Source organism: Nyctereutes procyonoides, unplaced genomic scaffold, assembly GCF_905146905.1.
Source record: "Nyctereutes procyonoides isolate TBG_1078 unplaced genomic scaffold, NYPRO_anot_genome, whole genome shotgun sequence".
Classification (NCBI taxonomy): Eukaryota; Metazoa; Chordata; class Mammalia; order Carnivora; family Canidae; genus Nyctereutes; species Nyctereutes procyonoides.
In genome coordinates, this window is record NW_026575120.1 from 43605694 (window position 1) to 43632535 (window position 26842).

The 26842-nt window shown below is 43.8% G+C and overlaps 1 protein-coding gene across 1 annotated transcript in view; it reads right to left on the reverse strand.

Moving 5' to 3' along the window:
* Positions 1-26842, reverse strand: part of CSMD1 (CUB and Sushi multiple domains 1) — a 1869885-nt gene that overhangs the window by 961230 nt on the left and 881813 nt on the right. The window contains 1 exon segment of the mRNA XM_055335505.1: positions 6896-7090. Within this exon segment, the coding sequence (XP_055191480.1) occupies positions 6896-7090 (195 nt within the window).

Genomic DNA, 26842 nt, shown 5'->3' on the forward strand with positions numbered 1-26842 from the left:
TTGCTGTGTGTGTGTGTGTGTGTGTTGTGTGTGTGGTGTGTGTGTGTGGAGAGACAGAGAGAAACTACATTTCAGCAGAAGCCAATAATATGCTTAAAATAATGAAACAATGCTTTAACATTCTGGGAAGAAATGTTTTCCATGTATAATTTTATACTCAGCTATAATATCCAATAGTGTGGATGCAGACAAGAATATCTGCAGGCATCATAAGGCTTAAAGGATTTTCCTCTGAAGCAACAGTTCCTAAGAAGCTATTTGAGGTGAAACAAAGGAAAAAGAACACATTGGATGTAGGAGAGAGTAGGCAGGTTGAGTGGGGTAGTAAAGGAAGAGCCTGGGAAGCCAGTGCCAGGGACCTCAGTGTCTGAGGGACACTTTAGGGAGATGGAGATATGGGTTTAGGGAATTCAGGGCAATGGAAGTACAATATCCTGGGAACAGTGGCAATTAGAAACCTCAGGAACAACAGAAAGCAATTGTATGGGGAACATAAAGCAGTCAGAGTGAGAGAAAGTCTATGGCCTTCAGGAAGAATAATAGAGTTTGTTCCTAGTAAAAATTCAGATAAGCGTAAAGCGGAAGACATCTGGATGACTGTGACAACCATAAGTTTTACTAATCCACAAAAGGCAAAGAAAGATAATTCAAAATTTTAGGACCAATGGAAGGTCCTAAAGGCAGTCATGAAGGCAGTCATGGTATGAATGGGCCAGCCATTTAAAAAATCCATTTCTTCTTCTTCTTCTTCCTGCCTTTTAGCTGATCCAACTCCTAGCCTCCCTTCCAGCCCCCAAATGATCAATAGTATCAGAACTAACTGCCAGTCAGAAATATTCATGTGGAGTTTAACACGAGCACACATTTGTGTTTGAGCTTGCTACTATTGCATTACATATATTACATAGGAGATAGCCTTGGCCCAAATGTGAAACCAAAGTAATTATGGCATTATTATGAATAATTGAGGCTCAGAAAGAGCTCATCTGAACTCTGAGGGGCACAGGAATTGTGATACTGGATTATAGAGGAGGCAGTCTAATTACAGGCATAATACTTAGCTCTGCAGTGAAAAATATTTACATAGTTATAATAATATGAATATCGTTTATTGCTTTTCAGGCTTTAGACAAATTAAGAAGGACTTAATTATGATTATAACATAAAATATAAATGTTAACAACTTTGATATTGCACAAGTTCTATTATGGTTGAGAGAATACAGCAGGAAGACAGGATCAGAAGACATACCAGTAAGAGGGAGGCTGCCTAAGTGCTTTCTGTTAATGCTGTGTATCCCCTCAGCTCAAGCTGTAACCCCAATAAAGCCTCGCCTGGGTCTTTGATTTTTAGGTCTGGCCTTGTTTCTATCATTTCTGGCCCTCAGACATCAATTTTGGGAACAGATGTTGGTGACCACAAAGGGACCGCTAAGACCAGACAGGAAATACTGGACCTGAGCCTCTATGGCCTCTATGGCCTTGCTAGTGGGGATGCCCAGCCCCCCGAGGCCAGAACTAGGATGCTCCAGGATGCAGGACAGTGCCCGGGCCAGAGGACCAAGCCAATCAAGATGAAGCACTTTTTCCTGTTTCTGTCCTTAGCATGCTAGACTCTGAACCTGAGTGGGAACTTTCTCTGTTTAAGTAGGGGTGCTGCCCTGTTTGGAGAAACCAGCATCACTACTCTGGTCATGCTGTGTCACCTTCAGCTTAAACTCTAGCCCCACTAAAGCCTTGCCTGTGCCTTTGGGGTAACAAAAAAAAAAAAAGAAAGAAAAGAAAGAAAAAAGAAAAAAAAGACTGTGTATTATTTAATTTTTAAGGATGATATACAGAAAATGAAATTAAATTGGGAGAAACAAGACATGGTAAATGGGAGTAAAAGAAGTATCTAATCCTCATAGCAATATGCCAATTTATAATTGATTAATTAATTAATTAATTAATTAAGGGCTGTCTGGATGGCTCAGTCAGTTAAGCATCTCCCTTTAGCTCAGGTCATGATCTTGGGTTCCTGGGATCCAGCCCCACATTGGGCTCCTCCTCCCTCAGTGAGGAATCTACTTCTCCCTCTGCCCCTCCCTCTGCTTGTCCTCTCTCTCTTTCTCTCTCTCTCAAATAAAGTCTTTACAATATTCTTAAAAACTGGAAAAAAATGATAAAAAAGAATAGTGCAAGCAGTTATAGTATTAAAAAACAGTTCAATGTTATCAAAATATCTGTGGCATAAGAGGATGGTAGTTTCATCGGGACGTTTCTTTTCATAGTGATCCCTGCTATACCTTATTTTTTTTAATTATGAGCATGTACCCCTTATATTAAATTTCATAAAAGGAGGATGACACAATCAATGGTCTCGTTATAATGTCCAAGTCATACATTTACAACCGATGTCAGCACAAGTGAAACCTCCTTACATTTATTACAGGACAAATACTGCCTTCCCTGCCTACCTCTCAAGGTTGAGAGTTACAGCCAGGTTCAAGACTTTATGGACTTCAGCATCTTTACAAGTGGAGATTATATAAATACGATTTTAGAAGACTTTCTATTGGAGTCCATAGGAGTTGCGCACCTAACATGAATACTTCTCATCCGTACTTTGTACCCTATGGCCCTCCCGTGTCCTGGGGACCAAAGTGATTTGTGATATATCTTGGCCCTTCATGCTACAGTCTTTTTGATTTAATAATACAGTAGGGGAAGCATAAAGCAAATGAAGGCGGCACTTAAATTCTGAGCTGAGAGCATCTGTTTTGGTTCTATTTCTCTCCCCCCGCCCTTTTTAATTTCTCCTCTAAATAGGCACCGTGCCTGCCCACACAGGATACATCTTTGCAAAGACTAAAAGAGACAACAGGAACCATAGGTGTTAATGGGGTGAAATTAAGGAAGTTCTTGATGTTAAGTTGAAAACTCCAAGATAAATGAGGAAGACTAAAATGGGAAGCCTCCAGAATAAGAAACCCTGAAGCCTCACCCTGGAAAGAAGTCAACTTGTTGCTGTTATTAGAGGAATTAGAGGAATCAGTTATAAGCAGAGCGGGCTGGTCTCCAGTTTATTAGGTACTAGTTTTATTGAATACATGGTTCTACCTTCTTTCTTTAAAGAATATCACATGACTCCAGAAATGACACACACCTCTGGGTGTCATTGTTCAGGTTAGATACTGCCACTTGGACTTATACATAAATTTTTCTTTTTTTTTTTTTCAACTTTTCAGCACTAGCAAAAAGTCATTGTAATGGGATCTAGTGGTGTTACCGTTCATAGAGCTATCAAGAAGAATCCTCCAGTGATTCCTGGAACTAAATCACTAGAACACTGGGGAAGCAGAAAATATACTCATTTCATTTTTATAAATTATCTAAGCCCACTTTACTGAAATTCATTTATGTTTCCCCTAGGTAGGCCACATCTACACATTTATAAGAATTAGGTCATTGATTTTCTTTATGATTCAGTTATCCAATTCAATGACAAACTGTTGCAGCTTTCAGATTTGTTTCATAAAACAATTATATCTAATTTAATGCCCTTTGAATTTGCTACTAGCCCAAGCAGTGGGAAAAGCAAAATATAAGTATAATATAAGCAAAATATAAGTATAAATGTAATCATCTGTAATGAAGGAGAAAAAATATTTATGCTGACAAAAATATATTAATATAGTTGGAATATAATAAATTGGTGACAGACTAAGAATGATTGTTGGGTGTATTATTATATTAATTTTGACTTTATAAGGCTTATAGTTGTGGAATAAATAAAGACCCTTCATTTAAGAAGAAAACTCCTTGGAGAAGACAGAAGTAGTAGTGGCTACTATTAATATTTACTTCTTGCATTTTCAGGTTGATTAAAGACTCCTTATGGGATACTCGACATCTGTCTATGCCTCTATTAAGTTCTTGACTGTGGGAATCGGGTACAGCAGTAAGGGGAAAGTGCTGTAGATGAGGCTACATTTTAATGTAGAGAGGAATCGAGGAATTGAGGGTCTGGCTACAAAGTCTGTATGACTATGTACTGTCTTCTGGGAGGTTCGAAGCTCCTTCAGGAAGCCATGTTAAGACATTATGTTCAAATGTAAAATAGCAACAAAATAAGCACTATAGACAGAAGGACTTAAAAAAAATCCCAAAAGAGGTTACAATGTAAGAAATGACAGAAATTTGGACTTAAGTGTAAACTTGATAAATCAGCAAGATTTGTGGAGGACGAAAAAGTGAACTGTGTAACAGAAGAAAAACATCAAAAGTTTGGGATTGAGCATGGAGTGGTATGTTGGGAAGGAACTCTTTGGGGAAAAAAATAAACCAAAAACAAGGCCGTGGTGTGTAGGGTTTGCCAATTTCTGTGGTGTAAACGCTCTGTCCAGGGTGCCCTCCAGCTCCCGCAGAGCACAGGGGATTCTACCATCAACGGCTGTGAGGAGCACCAGCCCCCCGAGCCCTGGAAGATCATTGAACAGGGCAGAAATGCTTCGAGTCTGTGTCGGGGCACACTGGCAGGTGCCATCCGCTGTTCAGTTACACCAAGGTGACCCTGGGACACATGGGAGCCGTGAGGAAGACTTGGCACTTGGCTCCTGTAGCATCAACGACGGGTCTGGCTGAGAGGGAGGTGGCCAGGGAGCTGGGTGCTGGGAAGAGCCACCTGGGAGGAGGGTGTAGGATGGATGTGACATTCGTCACATGGAGCTCCTGTAACCAACCTGAGGGGGCCCGGGTGAAAAGAACAAATAATGATAAGGGGACCGAGAGTGGGAACAGAGGTGAACGAAAGTTTGAAAAGGAAAAGGTAGCGCACAGGGCACAAGAGGCCAAAGTTGCAGGAGCTCCAGTGTTGCCCCAAGTGCAGGGCACAATGGGGGGGGGGGTCAAGGCAGAGGGCATGTATTTGGGACACCCCCTGCCAGTGTCCTTAGGTGGGACCAGCTGGTTGAGGAGATTCAATGACAAAACAAGGCAAATGGAAGGGAGGCCTGATTTTGAGTACACACTGTTGGGCTGGCTGAGAGACAGGGGCACCCAACATGGCGGACATCTCAAATTGGGTCATAATGGCTGATCTTCAGGCCAAAGCAGCCATGACCACCACATCAACTCCAGTAAATCAAAGCCTAGATGGGAAACCGAAACTTTCCATCCAGGACTTTCCAGCCAGGGACCACCCCCATCGTCTGTGCTATCCCTACCCCCAGCCAATCACCTAGGGACATGGTGTTCCCTTGCCTAAGTTGGCAAGGGACCCACCCGGATCCAGACCCGGAACCAGTAAGGCTTAAAACCCCCCACACTCCCCAACCCCGGTGCGACTTCCCTGACCCGGGCCACCTCTCCGAGTCATGGAACCTCACCCGGGAGCGCTCCCCATTAAAAGCACTCTCGAACCTACTGCCTGGCTCTGCTGTTTTTGTTTTTTTTTTTTTTTTTTTTTTTATTTCTCCGCTGTACATTTTGGAAAAAACCTAACACACACCATTCTTTTGACAAAATGGAAAATAATCAGTAGTGATAAGGAAGGGGGAGGGAGAGAGAGACAGAGAGAGGACAGGTTCAGACACGTGCAGAAGAAATAAGAACTTCTGGAGGAAGCACCAGGAAACGTGGGCAGTAGGATTTCCTCCAGGGTGGGGGAGCCGTTGGACACGCTCCGCCTGACCCCACCACCTCCGAGCTAGAATACCCTGACCCAGTCACACCTCTTAACTTCAGATTCCTCGGCTACAGAATGAGCCTGTGATGAGACACCTGCTTGCACAGGTAGGACACGAAGCAGGTGAAGTGACTGGTCCGGCCCAGCTGCCGGCAGCACCTGCAGAGGTCGCAGGTGGCACTAGCGACAGGTCATTGCGCCCGAATGTAGCACCAGTGAGATCTTAGGACACCACAACGTTGAACAGAAAACACTTTTTTTCTAAAAGGAAAGTGTCCATTAAGTAGCATAGACTGAGCGAGAAGCGCACAGGTGACAACACACTGCTCTGTGAGGTCCTGTGGCCGAGGCTGTGACCTTGTGCGGCTGTGTGACTAGAAGCCAGACCCGGGTGCAAGTCCTAACGCAGCACGTGCCGCCTATCTCTGGGACCTGCTCAAGATACAAACTTTGATTCTTTATCTATTAAATGACTGTTTATGATTATTATTTCTGTGGTTGTGAAGAGCATCACTGTGGTCCGAGTAAAGCCCTCGGCAACGCTTTCTGGCCTCTTATTAAGGCCTTAATAGATGTTGGCCACGCTTTTAGTTTTGAAAACCTAAGTGGAGTTTCTCTCCGGAAAGTCAGAACTTAAGCATTGCAGTCAGCTCTTCCCTAAAGTTACCGGATCAGTAAAATAATGTTACGGAAGAAGCTAAAAGTCACAGGGCGTTGGGAAAGTAATCCTAACCTTGCCCCGAATCATGCCGCTGAGCACTTGGATAGGGCACAGCCTTTCACGACCACCTTATCTCAAAGTCCTAAGAATGCCCAAAGAGTCCTTAAAAGGGATAATTTAATTATGGATGGCATTTGTCATTTTTAATGAGAAGATTAAAAAAAAAAAAGGAGCTGTCACAGCAAGAAGGATATAAATGTGAACAGTAAAGCCTGGAAGCTGTGACAGCAAGTGATAACATTACGCGGAAAGGGAATAGAGTCTGAAAAGCAGAATGAAGAAACATTTGGATATTTAAGGACACATCTATGTCTGTTACTGGCTTTCCAGGCCCCCTATGGCCTCTTGGGGTACAGGTGACATGACTTCTAGGAACAGAAGGCGCTGGTCCGGCGGGACCCAGCAGGCCATGAGTTCTCTTCCTTGAGCGGAAGCTGTTAGAGCATCAGCCCCAAGGCCATGTCCACAGTTGGGTCCAGGCCACTGCACCCCCGGCTGTGTGGTACGTACCCCTGCAAAACGGAGCCGGGAAGTCCCAGGAAGCCCCGTTGCCCGGGCTGACGATGCAGGTCAGGATCGCATGGCCTTCCAAGATGTAGCCAGACAGGCAGCTGTACCGGATCTTGTCTCCTATGTTGAATCTCGTTCCGTGGAGAACTCCCTTCAGGATCTCCCCGGGGTTTCCACACGTGTGGCTAGGTAAAACTACAGAAAGAAAAGAAAAAGACAGAAAATTTAAAGATTTTTCTTTTGAGATCAAGTTTTAGCACAAAACATGCACTGCGCGAATCTATCAGATTAGCAAATTGAGCATAAACATATTTTCATTTTGCCCCCCAAAAATAAACAGAGACAATGTATTCGTGTTTTAGAATATCTACCATTCAACCATTTTTAAGGATCCTTCCAGAGTATAAATAGCTACAGTTTGAGAAGAGGGAGAAAATATAGTTGAGAAAATACAGTTCTGCTCGCATTCTGCATTCTCGACGATGTCTAGATTATTTTTCCAAGGATGTTACTCTAGAGTCTCAGGGAGTTTGCAGCCAGGTAACACGGAAGGAAAAGGTGGGCTCAGAAGTTAGGCACGGATGGATAGTCATGCCAGGGGGACCCAGGCGTGACTCCAGGACCAGCGCTACCAAACACGCGTCGCTAGTCAATGTTTGATCAATGTTTGTTGGGCAAACAACTGAATTAAAGAATAAATTGAGGATTTCATTCGTTCATCTGTTGGACTTAAGAAAGAAACGCACGACTATTCTATTCCGACGTGGCCGTTGGTCTTCATGTGGCCACGGGGTCTGCTTCCCAGTGAAGTTTTACCCGTTAGTTTTGACAAAGCAAGTCCATAAGAAAGCTTTGATTCTGGTCTTTCTTGACCTGCTCACTTTTTATGTTGAGAGCGTTCTCTGCCTAATTCGACTGCCTGGAAACCTCCTCAACAGGATGCCAGTCCATACTCACAACATAATTTTGATCTTCACCGATTTACTGTTAGGTTACGTGGATCAAGGGGATGATTGCTGGTTGCTGTCGACATTTCTCTGCTTTAAATTTAGCATGAGATCAGTAAGAGCTATCATGACGTAGTAAAATAAACCAAGGAACCTGCCACTTAAAAGAGGAAAGATTTAAAAAAAAAAGCATTTCCAATAAACAAATAATTTTATCTCTGTATCCTTAAAAAAAAAAATTATCATGGCCCTGGGGGGTGGATTTGGATATATACGGAAAGTTAGTGCAAACTCTTGTTTTCTTTGTTTGTAAACTGAGAAAGAAAACTTTTCCAGTGAACAGGGAGAGAATATCTGTGATGTCTAAGATGATTTTTACTACAAAATTACTTATATAGGTATGAACTAAGCTATGTGGAAACACTTAGAAAACAAACACCACAACATAGATAGGTAATATTGACGTGTTTATGAAATTACTATGTACATAGTCAAAGTGTGCTCAGTTCTAGATTAAAAAAAAAGTTTGTGAATCCAGTCTGCAAAAATCTGACAACACAATAGAAAATAATTCTCTATAATCTACAGTCTTCTCTTTCATGAAAAAGAAAGTCTGTATGTAACTTCACAAGCTAAGGCAATAAATCTATTTAAAATCATGTTTAGAAACATGGTTTGGCATTTAACCGTCTCTGGCTTTTCTAAGGCGGAATGTTTCAGTTCCGTCCTGGAGAGACACTCGCACTGACCACCCAGGACACCTGCTGGCCAACAGGCCCTGGGGGCCTGAGAGCCAGAGACAGGGAGGGCAGGGCTGCATTTCTATCACCAATGGGAAAAGAGAGATTGGGGTGGGGAGACATGTACATAGGAATGCTTTTGGTGTTTTCCTTCCTGGTCCAAGAATATTTAGAATTTGCAAATCCCTTCTTGCCTTTTTAAAAATTTGTTTTTTGGGGGGGATCTTTATTATTTGCATTAAGTGGTACAAAGACGTCTTATTAGATGGCATATAAATTCACTTCAGAATGTGTCCAGATACATTGCTTCCCCAGAGGTAAGAGTTATCAATGTAAATCGATCAAAAATTGTAAACCCTGCTACAGAGAACCATAACACGTGACTGGAAGAACCACATAAGCCATTCTGAAAGTTGAATGCGGCTGGTTCAATGTTTCTATCCACTTGTCTATTGAAAATAGCAAGAAATCATTTTTTAAAAGATTTTATTTATCTATTCATGATAGACATAGAGAGAGAGAGAGGCAGAGACACAGGCAGAGGCAGAAGCAGGCTTCACGCAGGGAGCCCGATGTGGGACTCGATCCCGGTTCTCCAGGATCAGGCCCTGGGCCGAAGGCAGGCGCTGAACCCCTGAGCCACCCAGGGATCCCAAGAAATCATTTTTAACGATTGGCATTAGGACAGATAACATACATGACTTTTGCACTGAAAGACCAGAGCAACAAAAATATACTATGAAGGATCTCATGCGATGTTGCTGCTGCTGCGTGCGCAAACGTCATCCTGTGTATCTACTTACTACTACCTGTTTACTACGGGGAAAGAAAAGGGAAGGAGAGGCTGTGTAAAACCTCACTGTGCGGTCATTGCTAGGGAGTGTGGAATTGCATGAGCTTTGAAATGTTTAAAGGGGGAAAATATCTTTCCTAAAAAAAAGATCAACCAAAAGTAGGCCTCTAGGAAAAAAAAAAAAATCCATGTCTTAAAATTTTTAAAAGAGTTGAATGCAGTATTTGGAAACAACTGATGGGACTCAGAAAGAAAAATAATTTTGGCCATTCTAGGTCACCAGGCTAGGGAAGCTATCTGTAATGTAATAGAATGTAGACGTGGAAAGTGATGTCCCCCCGCCCCCTCCCCCCCAGGGAAAAAGCAGGAAAGGAAGGGCGTGCCGGGCCTACAGTGCACATCGCCTCTCGAACAGTGTAGATGATGTAAAGGATCTTTGCGACGTGCAGTTGCCCGCTCCCAGGGAGGGCTGGTGTCACGCACGCCCGTCAAAGCCCTGGGCAGAGACAGGGACCTGTTTCTGGGCTACCCCGGACTCCTTTTCTTCTGTCAACTGTTCCCTGACATCTTAGACTGATATAAACATCTTTTTTTGTTCTTTTCTACAGAGTTTTGTCTTCATTTTAACATCTTGACAATCGCATTCAAGTTCAGAAAATGTTCACTCAACACTTACAAAGTTGCAAGGCTTTGTTTTCAACCGACAACAAAACAGAATGGAAAGAGAAGTGGATTGAAGACTCATCTTTTGCTCTTATTAGCTCTGTTAACCTACTAAAAATGTGTTCTCTTCAGTATTTATTTCACAGGGGACAACGTGAGGATTGAAGGAGACAATGCGAGGCTCAAAATACCCGCTCTGTGTGACTCTCATTGGGCTGCGCTGCAACCACCTGCTTGGAGTTCAGACCTTGGATTGCCCTTCCATCCATGTCTACATGGTTCTAGAATAACATCTAGCTCTCGGCAGGAACTCAACCAATTAGTAAATATGAATATTAATATAAAGTATCTCATGTATTCTTCTAGATATAAGATTCATAGCATTTGTAGCTTGATGGGAATGGACAAAAGCTAATGAGTTTTCAAGAACTGACTGAATTAAGTGACATTTCAGAAACAACAACAAATTGTTACTTTAAAACACTTTTTGCCACATTTAACTAAAAACGTAAATGGGACTCCGAGGGTTAAAACGAATTAACATTTTTTAAGGCAAAATATCTTAGCACATGGAAAAAAGTGATTAAAATCACCACTTGATAGGACAAAGTTATAAATTTATAATTAACATTTTTTAAAGCAAAATAACTTTACACATGGGAGAAAGTGATTAAAAACTAACTTAAAATTTCAAGTCACTGGTTGGTAGGACAAAGTTATAAATTTATGATTTGGGGAATGGGGATTTTTATTGTCAATCAACGTGATTTTAGAAAAAAACAATACTAAAATATTAATGTGAACACTGTCAACAAATGGAAATAACTGAGGATGAATGAAAATATTCTCTTCCAGTTGCAAATGACAAAATGGTAAAAATGTGCACATTATAAAAGCATTATCCAAATCATTTAAATGGTATCAAAATGCCCTAAATTCTGAAAGATGGATGAAAATAATTATAGGTCTATGCAAAGATTTAAGACAAAGACATGTAAAAATTGCCAACACACAAAAATCCAGGGGCTGGGAAAAACTAATTTAAAATAAACGCAACCCGAATGGCATTTCTGCCAATTTCATTTTAACTAATTTTTTACCCAGTTTCCATGAAAATAGTGAATGTCCCTTTGTGTCTCCCATGGTAATGAGTACACATTAAGTATTTAGTAAATACTTATTGAATTGACTTGAACTCTAATTTTAATTCCCTTAAATCCTTTCTTGAAGTAATTTGCACTCTTTCCCATGGATGCTTCAAGAAAGAAATTCTTATTTGGGTAATGGGAATTCAGCACCCATTGCATACATTTGGTAATGGGAAAGGCTTTCTTGAAAGGAGCTCTGGGCACAGTTCCTCCTTCTCAGGCCAGGTCTCATTCCACCAGACCGCATGAAGCCAAGTCTGTACACCCAGGGCTTGAAACACAGGCTGCCATTCTCACTACACTCACGGAAACTCCCTCCGTAATGCATTTGATTTGGCAAGTGCGTGTGGTCGCAGCTCAGGGCCTTCATTCGGCTCTCACATCAACCTTTACCCCGACTGTTTAAGTGATGAAATGGATGTCATATCTTATCCGTTTCCAGGAGAAGAGCAAAAGCACAATGCCGAAATAGAACACAGCATTCATATTCATTATGAGTGGGACAAAAGGCTAGTGCACAGAAGTTTCAAATGCATCAGAGGAGAGGTAGCATTTTTCACAGCTTGTGCACAATCAATGAAATGTCACTGGGCGGGATCGTTTGGAAACGGGGTCCCAGAGGGTGTATGTCAGACGATTTGTTTACAGTTTGTCTTTCCGGGAGTCTCTCTGCAGCTCAAGGAAATAAAACTTCTAATACCTACATGACATACAACACTTCAAGTGTGAACTAAGGAGATGAGACATGTATGTCCACGGACCGTTTGCCCTGTGCCCCCTCCCGCAACCTCGGGAAAGGATTAGAAAAATAGGGTCATCTAATTTTCAGGAACACTTTAAAAGTTAGATTTTCAAGTCTTGACATCGGGCGTCTATTCTTGGTATGACTCTCTAAATCATGGATGGTTGCTGAAACAAGAGGATGGAGAGAGGGCAGGGACGTGAGAAAAACCAGGAGGATGGCTCAGTAGGCAGCAAGAACGTAATGCCTTCTCTTTCAGAGTCACTTTCTTCATGGTGGAGAAACACTGAGGGGAAATGCTGCATGAACACTAGGACTTTGACAAGTGACAGTAGCTATAGGAGTGAATGAAGAGACGACGTGAGTTTTATGTGTATCTCAAGGTGAAAAGTGGTAAGATTTGGCCAAATTAGAAAGGAAAATTCATCTCTAAGGGAAGCAGTTGTAGCAAGTGACCATACATCAAGGCAAGGACAATGCGGACATCTCAGTTTGTGTCTTGAAAGGGGGGATGACAAGTAAAACCTACAGATGGTGTGTGTGAAATCTAAAGGAAATAATGCAGATTGAAGAGTTAGCAGGAAGTCTGAAACAGAATGAGAGATCAATATACATTCATGATTCTTATTTTCCCAGTTCTAAAGCATCATGGGAGTTTGAGGAAAATAGTAGAAACTTACAAGTATACAGCGCTTCTAATATATACCAGCGTCAGAAACAATACAACTAGAAAATGTCTTTGGGAACCAATATTGTCATTACAATGGGAAGCCGAGGAAAAAGACAGCCTTGTTCTATTGCTAGTCATATTAATTCTACTTTATTATCCCTGCTTTATTATAATAGTAATACAGCACAAACAATGAACTAGACACTGCTTTAAATGGTTTGTATGCATTAACAGTATGCAAGAAGTACTATTATTATCCTATTTTTATAGAGGAAGATACTGTGGCACAGAGAAGTTAATTTCTCCATAGCCACCCAACTGGCAAGTACTAATGGTAGGATCCAGAATCTCTACTCTTCAGCCCTACAATAAACTTTCTTATGAACATGTCAACATCAAAAGAAATAGTATAGATGAAATGTCTTCAAATCTGTCCTGATCTCTCTGGGAGCTTTGCTTGATATAATAATGTGAGTGATTAGATAACTTTCTGCAATGGATCCTTTCATGGTCTTCATTTTTCCTTTCTCTTTTTTGAGTCGGGCTCAATATCCACCATGGAGCCCAACACAGGGCTCAAACTCAGGACTGCAAGATCCAGACCAGAGCTGAAATCGAGAGTCAGACACCCAACCGAGTCATCCAGGTGCCCCTCATGATCTATTTTTAAGTCAAAGGCAGATGTTGTCTAAATGGTACTAATCTGGGGCTATAGCAGCTGGGCCTTTGCCATCCCAAACAACACAGGTATTAATCCAAGTACAAGTTACTGCAAATCTGACAAAAATATTTCAGTGAAAAATGAAGAGTTACCTATTGAGGAGGAAGCAGCAACTTTAGAAGAATTTATAGATGGTGACCATCTGTAGACAATACATAAATATGACCATGATAGCCAATGATGCAATATAATAAATTTCATTCTGAACGTATATGCTCTTTATTTTAAGATCTGTGGAGTGTGTCCATGTAACAAGGAAAGAAGTACCAGAGAAGTTGCTAAGTTTCTTCTGACTGGAGGAGTTGTAGTGGATGCAGCTGAAGGAAAAGAGGTCAGGATCCCAGGGTCAAAGCTTCTGGAATGACCAAAATTAAGGAGTCGGGCAATCCTTCAACTCAATAGAAAAATGACCAAATGGTAAGAGTCAGACCAAACAGCCCAGGAGTCAAGCTGAGAAACAATCATGGACACATGGATGCCTGGTAATATCAAAGGTTGAAAATGCATCATCATAAGTGATGGATGTACAGAAAGAGCAATAAGGAACAACACAAGATGTACTCTTCAGTTGTCATGGAGTTGTCAAAAAGTAAATTTACATTAAATTTATCAGGTAAATTTACAGACATGGTCACTAACTTGTAAATCATCATTGTGACGGTTTTTCTTTCTTCTTCCCAAAGTGAAGCTTATATTCAACAAACGGATGTTCAGTTGATTACAAGTGTCTCAATATTTATGTAAAGATAAGGTGAAAGTAGCTCTAAAACCTGCAAAGGGAATTTAAACAAATATGATCACAAGTCCTCTTCCATGTTCCCTTAATGAGAGCAAGGTAACTAGCAACAACTCAAAAACTGCTCAGAATGACCTTTGCCCTATGCCAAATACCACTCTGCCAGCTAATACATGATATTCATGTAATGAGGATAACACATCCATTCCAGAGGTTAATAACACACTAAATACCATGAGGGGTGGTTAACAAATTCAATTAAGTTGATTTTAGGAAACAGCTCCAAACTCGTTCTCAGTCACGGCTCATTTAGTAATTCAAATAAAGGAGATTTAGAAACTCACTAGACTTCCTCTTTTGACTAAGCTGGGGTATCCAGGGTTGGGTTTACCCCATTGCCTTAATCAAGTTAAAGAAAGACACAGTCAAAATTTATGGCGAAAAAAATGGCTCTTGAAGCACTGGACATGACACAGTGCTGGAACATGATCCCTGAGGGGGACATGGTCCCTGGAGGGACTTGCGTGCCCAAGGCACAGGCACGGACAGTCAGGCTGACCTGGCAGTCTCCCTGAATGAAGACACAGAGGCCAAGGAAGCCAATAGTCACAGATGGAGGGAGGACCCCAGAGACCAGCAGAGGACCCTGCTGCATACCAGGTGAGCTCTGACCCACCTATGTATGGACAATTACCCAAGGCTAGTGAAGGAATGACCAAAAGATCACAGGCAATAGTGCCCAGAGTTCTCACAGAACGGAGCACACTGCCTGTTCCCAGCAGCCAGAGCAGAACTCTTCATCACTCGCTAGGCAGAGAACAGAGTACTGAGAAGCCTGGAGCCTCAGGTGTGGGGGAGATCACTCCAGAGGAAGTGCTGCGTAGGTCACTCTTTAGAAATCTTACAAGCACAAGTTCAGGGTAGGGTGAGGCTGGTGAGGTGCCAACACTCCCTATCTGGGTCACACAACCACAGGTCCACAACCTCTACAGACCTTAGGGGAGTGACCACCTATTTAAATAGTCACCCCAGACTCTCGACTTCCCTCACCCTTCATCCAGCCTTCAAAAGCAATCTCTGTAAGAACCAGACAGTTCCAAGAAATTTAAATACATCCAAAAAGAAAGCTCAAGCCTATTTTGGAGAATACAGAAATATCCCACACCCAGCAAAGTAAGTGTCACCAGGTCTGGTGTTCAATCAAGAAATACTAAGCTTGGGGATCCCTGGGTGGCTCAGCGGTTTGGCGCCTACCTTTGGCCCAGGGCGTGATACTGGAGTCCCGGGATCGAGTCCCGCATCGGGCTCCCTGCATGGAGCCTGCTTCTCCCTCTGCCTGTGTCTCTGCATCTCTCTCTCTCTCTCTCTCTCTCTCTCTCTCTCTCTCTCTCTCTCAAATAAATAAATAAATAAATCTTAAAAAAAAATACTAAACTTACAAACAAGCAAGAAAATATGATCCATAATGAGGAAAAAATATTTTTAAATTAGCCAGAAGTGACACAGGTGGTTCAATTAGTAGATGACATTAAAACAGGTATCATACTTGTATCCCATGTGTTCAAGCAAGTAAAGACCGGACACGTTAACTAAACACAGGAAAGAAAAGCAGGTAGAGACAGTGAGATTGAAGAATAAAATCAATGTCACGCTGACTTCAAGAAACACACCTGAGATTTAAAGACACAAGTAAATAAAAGGGAAATAACGGGAAGCAGAACCAAAAGAGCAGTAGCATTCATCAAAAGCACTGTCAGGTTGCTAAGCTAATATCATACGCAACAGTTTTAATGCAAAAACTATTACCAGGAATGAAGAGGCTTATTTCATGATGATAGAAAGGGGAACGTAGCAATCCTAAACATGTATGCGCTTAATAACAAAGCTCCAAAGCCCATGAAGTAAATACAGATAGAACTGCAAGAAGCACAATGTGCAAAACCAAATTACGGCTGGAGATTTCCACACAAGTCTCGTGACTGAAAGAGCGAGCATACAGAAAATCAGTCAGGACATGGCAGGCTTGCACAGCCCTTGCAATCACCTTCCAGTTAATTAATGCTTCAAGAAGAAGTCACAAGGGATATTTGGAAATATTTGAATGAGCTGGAAAGGTAAAACAGCACACTGCAGTTGTGAGATGCATCAAAAAGCATGGTGAGATGGAAATTTATAGCATTCAGCATGTATAACCTAAAAGAAGAAAGATGTCAAACAAATCTCTCAGGCCTCCATCATGAATAAGTGGAGAAGAGAAAGCCAAAGGAATAAACATCGATGACGAAAATGGACATTATTCCTCAAGAATGCTGTTAAAAGATCATGTCCATGTGTTTCATGTCCCCTCCCCCAAGAAGGCCTCCCTGCGTCTCAAGTCCTGATCAGTGATGAGGTTGCAAGTGGGAAGAGGCGATAAATCCTCCTCCAGAGGTGGCTCGTGGTCTGGGAGGTCGTGTGTGGATACACACATGACTACAGCACAGGGTCCTCAGAATCCGTGCAGAACTTTGTACAAAGTCCCATGAGAGGAAGACAAAGCTGTGAAGGTCTGAACAAAGGAAGAGACTCTATGTCCATCTCGAATAGACTTCTAGAAAGGCCAATCATGAAGCATGGAAGCAGGAGACTCTTTAGAAGCTATCGTTAATCCTCAGAACTTTCCAAAAGAGGCATTATTCCAGCTGTGTGTGCAGAGGATTTGAGACCAGAAGGGTTGGGGAATTTGGCTGAGGGAACACAGGTGAACCCACACCTCGGTGAACCCTAGGATATGACCATGTCACAATTGTGTTGATATAATTGGAAAGTTTTTAAGTAGAAAAAATAATGTTAGAAATAATTCGGGGTTGGGACACCTGGGGGAGCTCAGCGGTAGAGCGTCTGCCTTTGGCTCAGGGCATGACCCCGGGGTCCCAAGATCTAGTCCCATGTTGGGCTCCCTGCATGGAGCCTGCTTCTCCCTCTGCCGGTGTCTCTGCCTCTTGGTGTATCTCTCATGAATAAATAAATACAATCTAAAAAAAAAATAATTCGGGGATAGTTTAATACAAAGAACAAAAAAAACAAAGAAAACAAAGCTGAAGAACCACGACTGGGTTCTCGTTGTCTCTACCTCACTCTCTGTCTCGCTCTGCGATATCCTATTTTTCTTTTCCGTCTTGACAGCAACAAACAATGAGAGGGAGGATGACTCATCCATCATAAAGCTGAAGATTCTGCACAGCAGCAAGCGTCTCTAACGTATGTAGGTTCTGATGTCTCTCTCAACACTTCCCCCAAACCGGAACATGTGAACACCAAGGGGGAATCTGGGAAAGCGTCTTTGAAAATTAAGGTGAGATTTAAAGATTAAGCAGAGTGCAGTTCTCATTGCCTTAGCAGGACGCCGTCTGAAGGGCACCGACGGAGAGAGACCCCCACCCGGCTCTCCGACATCCCCGAGTCTGTGGGGTCAAGACCAGAGGAGACACAGCTTGCTGGGACCACAGGGCCACCCCTTGGGGGCCAGTGGCCTGTCCGGAGCAGGGAAGGGAGGGCCGGGGACCAGGCAGCGTGGCTTCACTGTGGTTCTACGCTGAGGAGCTGAGTCCTGGAGCAGGCCTTGACCCCAGCCTCCTCTTTCTCCAGGGACGTGAGCAAAGCTGCAGGCTGCTTCCCGGGAGCAACTGCGGACTCGGAGCGCTGGGTGCCGATGCTTACCTGGCAGGGCTTGCAGGACACACCTGGCTGGGTGGGCAGCAAGCAGGGCCCCGAGGGCAGCAAGCAGCCGGCACCGCGGTCACAGCAAAGGCCTCAGCCCGTCTCCGGGCAGCCCAGGGCCCGCTGTTGGCCCAGAGTCACCTCCCATTAGGGAAGCTAGATGTGGGTTGCTCCCTGGATGGGGCCTCCTGAGACCAGGCACCTCTCGGACCTGCGATCCATTCCTGGAGCCATTGCTCAGCCAGAAGCTCCCAGCCGCTGACCCCCACGCCCTGGAGATTAAAGAAAATTAAAATTTTTGTCTTTTTTTTTTTTTTTTTTAATTTCACCATGGGATCTGAGACCAGCCACATTCAACATCGAGAGTTAAGGGTTTTTTTTTTTTTTTTTTTTTTTACTTCCCATGTTTTATGTGAACTACCTCCAGGCTTATAGGAAAAGCTGCGACGGGAATCATGCAGGGCATGGTCCGCAGGTGACAAGAGGCAGTGGAGGAGAAGGGAGCATGCCCCACGCCGGGTGCCTTCATCGCCGCCAGGCTGCGCGTGTACGGTCTGCAGCCCTGACTTGCTTGGAACAGAGATGGAGACCCCCGTCATCCGTCATCATTTCCAAGTTTCCTCAAGGAAGAGTAGCCGATGGAACGACTGTCAGCCGTACGGGGTGTGAGCCGATGAAGTGTTTCGGGCCGCTCCACTTTCTCAGGTGCTGCCGCCTTGGTGCTGATCACAGGAAGCGACAGCCGGGTGGGGGGGGAAGCTAAGGGGCTGGGAGCAGCCTGCCGAGCTCCCGAGGCCTGAGTCACAACGTGGAGCAGAGGGGGAGGGAAGCAAGCGGGCCTGCGGGTGGCAGGTGCACAAGGGCGCCGGCCCAGAGCCCGCGGCCACCTGTTCAGAGGAGCCTCCAGGATGTGCATGGACGGGCAGGGTGAGGGCAGGGACGGAGGGGCAGACGGCAAGCTGTCGGAAGACTATAGCAGGGAGGATGCTAGAGAGAGAAGCCGGCCCTCAAAGCAGTAACCGCAAGATCCAAAGACTAACATAAGTCACGAGAACACGAGTGACCTATAAAACACAGAGACGGGATCATGTACATGGAGGTGAGGTCCAGACGTGCTAAGAGTCAGCTTCCTTCATCAGCCTTTCTCCCTTTCAGGCTCTGGGCATTGCCTTATCGCCTTTTTAATTTCTTAAATTAGGACCCTCGTGCCTGTACTCGCGTACACGCGAACACACACATTCCGCGTGAATTGCATTAAAAACAGACATTGGAGTCCTTCGAATCAAGCGTATGAAATTCCCGTTTGAGAAAAACAGATACTTTAAAGCAATGGTTCCATAATTTTATTTAGATAGAAAGTTTGGGTTTCATGAGGATTAAACTACAAAATCACTTCTAACGTTAAGACATTTGTGTAGAAAATAATAAAAGGGGCTTAACAATGTATAAGGCCATGTGGCATTATATGTTATTTCTAATTAATGAATTCTTGGCCGCCACTCAGTCCAACCCGATTTAATTTTTCTTTTATGTGCTGCCCGTTACCTTCTAAAAATAGTCTTAAATTAAAGTTATGGACATAAGCAGTTTCAGCTTACCAGGCGTTAGTATATTACTAATTTATGATTTTCATATTCATTTGAACCTAAAAGCTCTTTTCATGATTGAATTCATATTAATAACTCAAGCTTTATTAAAAAGCATCTTTGCGGAAAGGTAAAGCATGTTTCTCTGCCACATACTATAGATAGCATAGTATTTATAAATATATAGTAGACTTCAAGTTTTTCTAATTTCTGAACATCTTTTGTTTTAAACAATTCCATCATAACAAGGAGCCACCGTATGGATAAAATCAATATATAATGCAAAAGTTACTTCTAACTTGTTTTAAAATCGTTTTGTCATATACATATATAAATGTGACTATTTACATTTAATTCTTGGGCTGAGGAGTGAACCAGCAGTAGTTAACCGGTGTGTGCAGGTACACGGGTGCCTGGTCCCCGACTCCCCGCAGGACCCTGCAGGGCAGGTAACAGAGATGAGCAGGTGGGGGAGACCCCGGGGATGGAGGCTGCTCTGATGCAGACCCCACAGCCCTCTCTCGTCCCACAAAGCTCGCTGATGGGTAGGACTCAGCGCTGTGGGGTTGTCCCCTGGAGACAACGGCCAGTGAACGATGGCCATTCTCCTGGAAGCGGCAGCGTCGTGGAGATGGGCTCCAGCTCCCTGCTGACCTCAGCCTGCCCAGTGTGCAGCTGCGACCGCTGCCTGCTGACTGGGGGCCTTGCCTCCCGCTTCCGCCCTTGCTGGCCCCTAATCTCCCACCGCAGCAGGGAGGCCCAGACCCACACCCACCTTCCAGCTACTCTGCTGTCATCGCCAGTGTATGTGCCGCCGGCTGAAGAACGGCTCCCCAGACCCCAGTGGCCCGAAGCGACCAGCAGTGTCCCAACTGGAGTTCATGCCTTCATAGGCTCCCGGTTGACTTTGATCTTGTAGACGCTGCTCACTGTCAAAGCCACTTAGATGAGCACCTTGCCCCACCCCTTCTCTCCACCTCCGTGACCCTAACCTGAAATTCACAGCACCTCATTTCTCTAGTCCACGGTGACTTGATATTTTGATATGAAATGCCCCTATCCGTGTGCCCTTTACCAGCCATTCTCAGCATGGCAAGAAGGGGGCTTTTGATGACAGAAGTCAGATGTGTGCTGCTCCCCTACTGAATACACTCCAGGGTCTTCAAGAACAATGAAAGAAACCCCAAACTCCTTACCAGGGACTGCGATGCCCAGAGCATCTAGCCCTCACGACTTCTCCAACCACAGCCCCTAACAGACTCTGTGCATCAGCCATAGGCTTTTCTTTATGGTCCCAGAAGATGCAAAAGCCCCTTCCCTCCTCTGGGCTTCTGCAAGCTCTATCACCTGCTCCGAGGACTCTCCCACCCCTAGACCTTTATGTGGCGTTTCCGCTGTTCATGTCTCCGGTCAGCTGACAGCATTTTTTCAGAGGCCTCTCCCATTCAGTTTACCTAAAATAATTCCATTCTTGCCTCCTACTATTTTGATCACTTACTAGGCTAGTTTCTCTCGAGCTCTACTGCTATTTTGAATTAACAGAAAGAGACCAGCAGGCTTAGCTCTCCGATTCGCCTTCCTATGCACAGCACCTGCAATAGCTCTTTATAGTGGAGCCTCTATAAACTGTGTATTGACTAAATGACTTAATTAATGAAAGAATAAATGCACAAATTGGCCTGAGAGGGGAGACATTCTGATTTCCTAAGACATGGAATTCAGAGTCTTTTTCAGAAATGCTTATTCTTGACTTTTTAGGGAAGGTCCTTCATCTCAAGTAGAACTTCTAATACTCCAAGCATAAATACAAAGTTACCCTCACATACCTCTTGAATTGATCCATGTTCACATCAATGATTAGGACTTGCCAGTTTGGAAAAAGAAAGGCAGACCACAGATCAATCCATGTGAGTAATGCAGCCTTAGGCTAAGAGTATGTAGGACCTGCAAACTCACCCCCATAAGATGTTAGAAGTCCTCTCTCTCTTCCTTTGTTTTGAAGTGCAGTGAGGGGGGCACTTGACGGGATGAGCACTGGGTGTTATTCTGTATGTTGGCAAATTGAACACCAATAAAAAATAAATTATTAAAAAAAAAAAAAAAGAAGTGCACTGCCCCGAGTGATGACAGCGGTAGTGCAAAGGAGAACCAGGGAAAGAAGGGAAGAGACAAGGAGAGAAGAGAGCAGTAGAACCTTGCTGCAAATATGCACTTCGAGCAGCAGCTTCCCATGAACAGAGGCTGGTGGGAACAATGGCAAACTTCCCGGATTTTTTCAGTGATTTTACAAAGCCTGCACAAAACCCCATCTAAGTTTTGAAGGGTCAAGAAAGACATGACAATTCAAGTCAGATGAGGCAATTTCTTTACATTTTAGCAGGGTACTGGAGGGCTGATTAAATCCCATAACATAATTTAGTTAAATGAAGCTGCAAGGGTGAAAATGCTATAGAAGAATTAAAAGCGCTCTAAAAATATAAAAAGAATGCCCTATTGTCTGCGACCTAGCTCAAAATGCAATTTCAAAGGAACAGAGAAAAGAGATTCAAACAACAGTCAGGTTTTGCAAGCAAAGGCTATAGATTTTCCCAGAAGCACCAAGTGCTCAGGGACTCCTCCATGTATGCATGTGGATCTAGGAGGGTCTGCTAAAACAGGGAAGAGGATTCTCCCGCAGTGGCAAGGGCCAGCTTATAAAGATCATCTACAGGGAAGGTAAACAAAGGCCAAATAAAATCCAAGAGACGCGAGTCCTGGCTCCGATGCTGCAGGTGGTCCCAGGTGTGGACACCTGTAAACATGCCCACAGCTGGGAAGGGGCCGTGCCCAACGTGGCCCAGCCCGCCACTGTGAACAAGACCAGACGGTGGCACGGACACTTACTAAGTACCAACAGCATGCACAGGACCTTTGCCAGTGATGCTCACATGCAGGAGGTTTTTATATAATGTGATTGTCAAAGTTCTATTTGCCACAAGCTCTACACCAGGGGTCCCCAGGGCATTATAGTGAAGAGCTGTTTTGCTCACTGCAAGACTCATCATCTTGCACCAGGGTTGAGGGACACAGTGGAGAATGAACCTCTGTTTAGCCAGCTTTTCCAAATACGAGGGAGCTGGCTGGCAAACACCAAATCCAGCCCCCCTCTCTCCATCTATTACGTATTTCAACCAGGCAGAGAGATTGAGAGGCTCTCCACAGGAAGACACTTCTGAGAGTCTCAGAGCCCACAATCAGGAAGGTGGATCGTCGCCATCAACATGATAAATGTTTTGCTCATCGCCACATTACACAAGCGTAAGTTGAATTCAAATAACTTGGCACCTGCAGTAGAAGGGAAGCACAAGGGCTTCTAGAGTCTCATCTGGACAAGATTGTATTTGGGGGCTTCGATGGTGAAATGGTGCATCTTAAGGGGCTTTTATTAAAATGATCAATAACTTTAAGTCATGGGCTGGATGAAGTTTTGACCTGGCTTGAAATTAGTTAACATAATTATGACAGAAGACAATTTAGAGGTTACAGAATTCAACATATGTGTATTCATATTCTATTATCTTGCATTCAAAAATATGTGCAAATCTTAAGATCGTCCCCTTATGAAGGAGACCCCAGAGGGCCCCATGTGAGAACACAGAGAGTCAGCAGCCCACAAGGCAGAGGAGGGTCCTTCACCTCCTCTTCCCCCATGCTGGCGTGGCAGCTGGAGCTGTGAGCTCTCTGTGACCACACAGATAAGGGATGATACCTGAGTCAACAAAGCGTGGCCCAGGCCATCTGCCCAAACTGGACTCCATTCTTGACCCCTAAGCTGCGGCGCAATAGAGAAACACGCTCCTTTCTAGCTTGTGCCACATACTTTGGGGCCTTTTTGTTTGATAATTGTGTGAGGACATAGACTAAACAAATAACATTTCTGAGAATTGTAACTCTTACAGAACTCATCACTCCCCGTAATGTGCTAGAATTTTGGATGCATCTCACTGATTTTCTTACCAGACTGTAAAACACAGACCAGGATACTTATCTGATTAACTATGTAACGAATGGATCTGAGAATAATGGCACCACTAAGCTCAGTAAATGTTAATTTACGTGTATGTAAAGTAAATGTTTGGGCCTCTTCTGATGCATCCTTCCCTGAAGATCTAAGGTGACATTTACCTTCAACTGGACTTATAATAATGGAAACAGAAGCTTCATCACCATCTATTTATCTACAGCGGCCACTGTTTGGAAAGGATGTGTTTAAATGCATCATAATGTACAGGATGTATGTCTATTTGTACCCTGAGCTCTGAGATTTTTTCTCTAAATCCATAAAAGTACAAAGAGACATCATGAGTTTTCACTTTCAACAGCATAAAAAGGACATCATATCAATATATGTGTATGTGTGTCTACCTTATAAACTTAGATGACTAGACTGTATCCAAATAAGATGAGGATATTAATCAAATTATTCTTATATACTTTGATATAGTTTTGTGGATTAGATGATACACATGACTCACCTACTTAAAAATAGTTTAAAAATTAATCTCTCATATGCAACTAGTTAAATAGTTGTCTGATTCAGTAGCTGAATAAAACAGGTGTAGAAAATTACTTAAATAAAACATATTAAACAATTTTCATAACAGGATTGTTGGCCTTCAGAGACTCTCCAATGTTTTTTTTTCCTCTAATAACCTTCCTTAAAGTAAAAAGAAATCCTCTTCAAAAAAAATTCCCCTTTATAATTACAAATTTTACAACCCCACCTATTAATTGATCTAATGCATATTTTAAATTATGTAAACCTTCCAAAATCAGATCAGCGATGTGCAGAGAAAAATGTTAATAAATTGTATCCAACATTTACACACACTCTTTCATATAATAAAAGTCAAAATCTGCTCATGTGTAATAACCTCAAGAATTATGACAAATATAAAGTACTGTTGAAATATATTAAAATAGAACAAATTTAATTTAAGACACCACTAAAATAATAATACTGAGATATTAAAAATCACTATGTATTCATTGGAAGTGAAAATATGCTGTCATCTATAACTGATGGACTCGGATATTTAATGTCTAAATAACAAGTCTTTTTAGGAGGGAAATGGTCAATAAAAGTTATTTGTACCTCAAATAACGAACTGAGAAGAACAAGGATTTATTGGAAAGGTGTACTTTTTTTTTTTAACTATATCTGGTTCTATACTTTTTTTTTTTAAGCAGGCTCCACACTCAACGTGGGGTGTGAACTCACATACCCTGAGATTAGTAGTCACATGCCCCAGCAACTGAGTCAGCCAGGTGCCCCCATAAGGGTTATATAAAGATAGCAAGGTAGTAAATAGTAAATGTAGCGAGAGTAAAATATAGGTTATATAAGTAAACGGTTGATGAATAATGAGTATTTAAGCTTTTAAATAAACATATGCAAATATGTGTCCTCATTCTGCCTGGAAGGTCCCCCACCCTTCCAGAAAGGCTCACTTTCTGTACAGATTTCTTTCTATGGAAATGTTCCTCAACCATGGGATCTCTGTTTTGATTGGAGAATGGCTCATTACTTCTGCAATTATTTGAATTATTTGAAAAATAATGCTTATTTGAAAAGGCAGCAGCTGAGGCTTTAGAAGACACCTCCCAAAGAGGACATCCGAGAGGCAATGCAGGCTTTTGCCTGCATAAGCAAGAGAAAGAAGTGCAGAGGGAGGGCAGTGGGGCTTCCAGAGCTGGCCTCAGGTGGCAGGTGGGGAGGCGGACAGAGGGAAAAGCAGGCACCTGGAGGGAGCACCAACACCGCAGCATCCCTGTTATAGGTGAGGGAACTTGGGAAACACCTATGCCCCCAGGAGGGAATTCAGACCCACTCCTCCCCTAGCATCACGGCTGTTCACGTTATTCTCTCTACCTGGGACAAGAGACACGGCAGGTGGGCCTGGGGCAGCGACAAACCTCAGAAAGCCATTGGCATTGATCACTTAGGTGACTAACAGAAAGAAAAGACAGAAACGGCTCTCTCAGCTTCTTTAACATTTGCAGAAACAAATCAATATACAGACTTCCTGCTGTAGCTGGAGGAAAGAGTTGTGTTTCTGTGGAGTAAGGAAAGTAAACATTGACATGAATTCCATAACCCGTTACGCTATGCAAAACGCCATCCGGTAGCATCCGCCTGGGGTATCATCTTTGTCGCCTTGTTGTGAATACGGACACGCAGGGGGTGCTTCTGCAGCAAGGAAATTATTCCCGTGACCCGCTCACCTCGCTAGGTGCTCAACATCTGACAAATAATATCGTCTTAATGCTGGTTATTACCCATTCGCTAAGCACATTTATTTTAAGCCGCACCTTGGTTTAGAAGAAACGTAGACTGTATATTAAGAGGTCAGTTTTCTCGTGACTTGGAAACTTCTGGGTGTACTGGTAAAGCTACTAAAATTAATTACCCATTAATTGCTCACAGATATCCTAATTCATCATTCATCATTTGAGCTGGAGGATGTAGCAACCCCTGCCGAACCGTCGGGCCATCCCCAGTCAAGCAGGTGGGTAAGAGGAGCGCGGAGCCCGCCTGAGCTGAGGGCCACCAGCGCCAGGAGAGGGTAGCAGCAGAAGCAGCGCTAGGACAGCCCGGGGCCGGCCGGGTGAGAGGACACTTGGTGAGCACAGAGGCAGCAGGGCTGCAGGGGCCTGGGCCAAGCAAAGGCATCCCAGCCTGCGGGGCTGCTCCATGCAGCTCTCGTGGCTCTGCGGGCCCGTGTGTAGGTGAGAGGACTTGGGGAACACTTATGCCTCCAGGAGGGGGTTCAGACCCACCACACCCCACCTGTGATGTGGGCCACACCACATCTCAAGTGGATACGTCTAAATAGCACACCCCGGGGGGAGAGTGCGAACATTTTTCACTTGATGGTATTGTTTTCCTCCAGCAGTAAGTGGGCAGTGAGCCCAAGTGGTTATACATAAATACCCGGCACGCGTCCTAAGACTGTAACGCGTTCACTACAAGCAAGCGAGCAAGGACGTTCTAAGTGGGGTGGGGTCACGTCCTACCCCCTCCTGCGGCGACGTTGAAAGCAGCCGTCTCCTGGATCAGAATTCCTTTAGCTTTTATGTTCTGCCTCTGGACCCTTGAATCTCCAGAAGGAGCATGTTTAAGATTAAGACGTACAACTGGGACACAGATTGTACGTGGTTGCTCAAGGCCTGGGACGCCAGGGCCGCAGATTCCATTACACCTGGGCAGTGTGGTCACCTCCAGGGAAGCCAAGGCTGTCCCCGGATGTCGCACCGGGCAGCCCCCGCCAACCCCTGTAGGCATCGGGCACGGAGGCCTCCTCACTGCCCTGGGCACTGAAATCCTGGCAGCCATGTGGAGCCGGAATGTCCGCAAATACACATACACTCAGATGCACCTGCACTACTGAGGACGGGGGCGGCGGGGGGGGTTTGCAATAGTAGGAAGCTGGTCATGGGAAGTAAGCTCTTAACTACGGGCA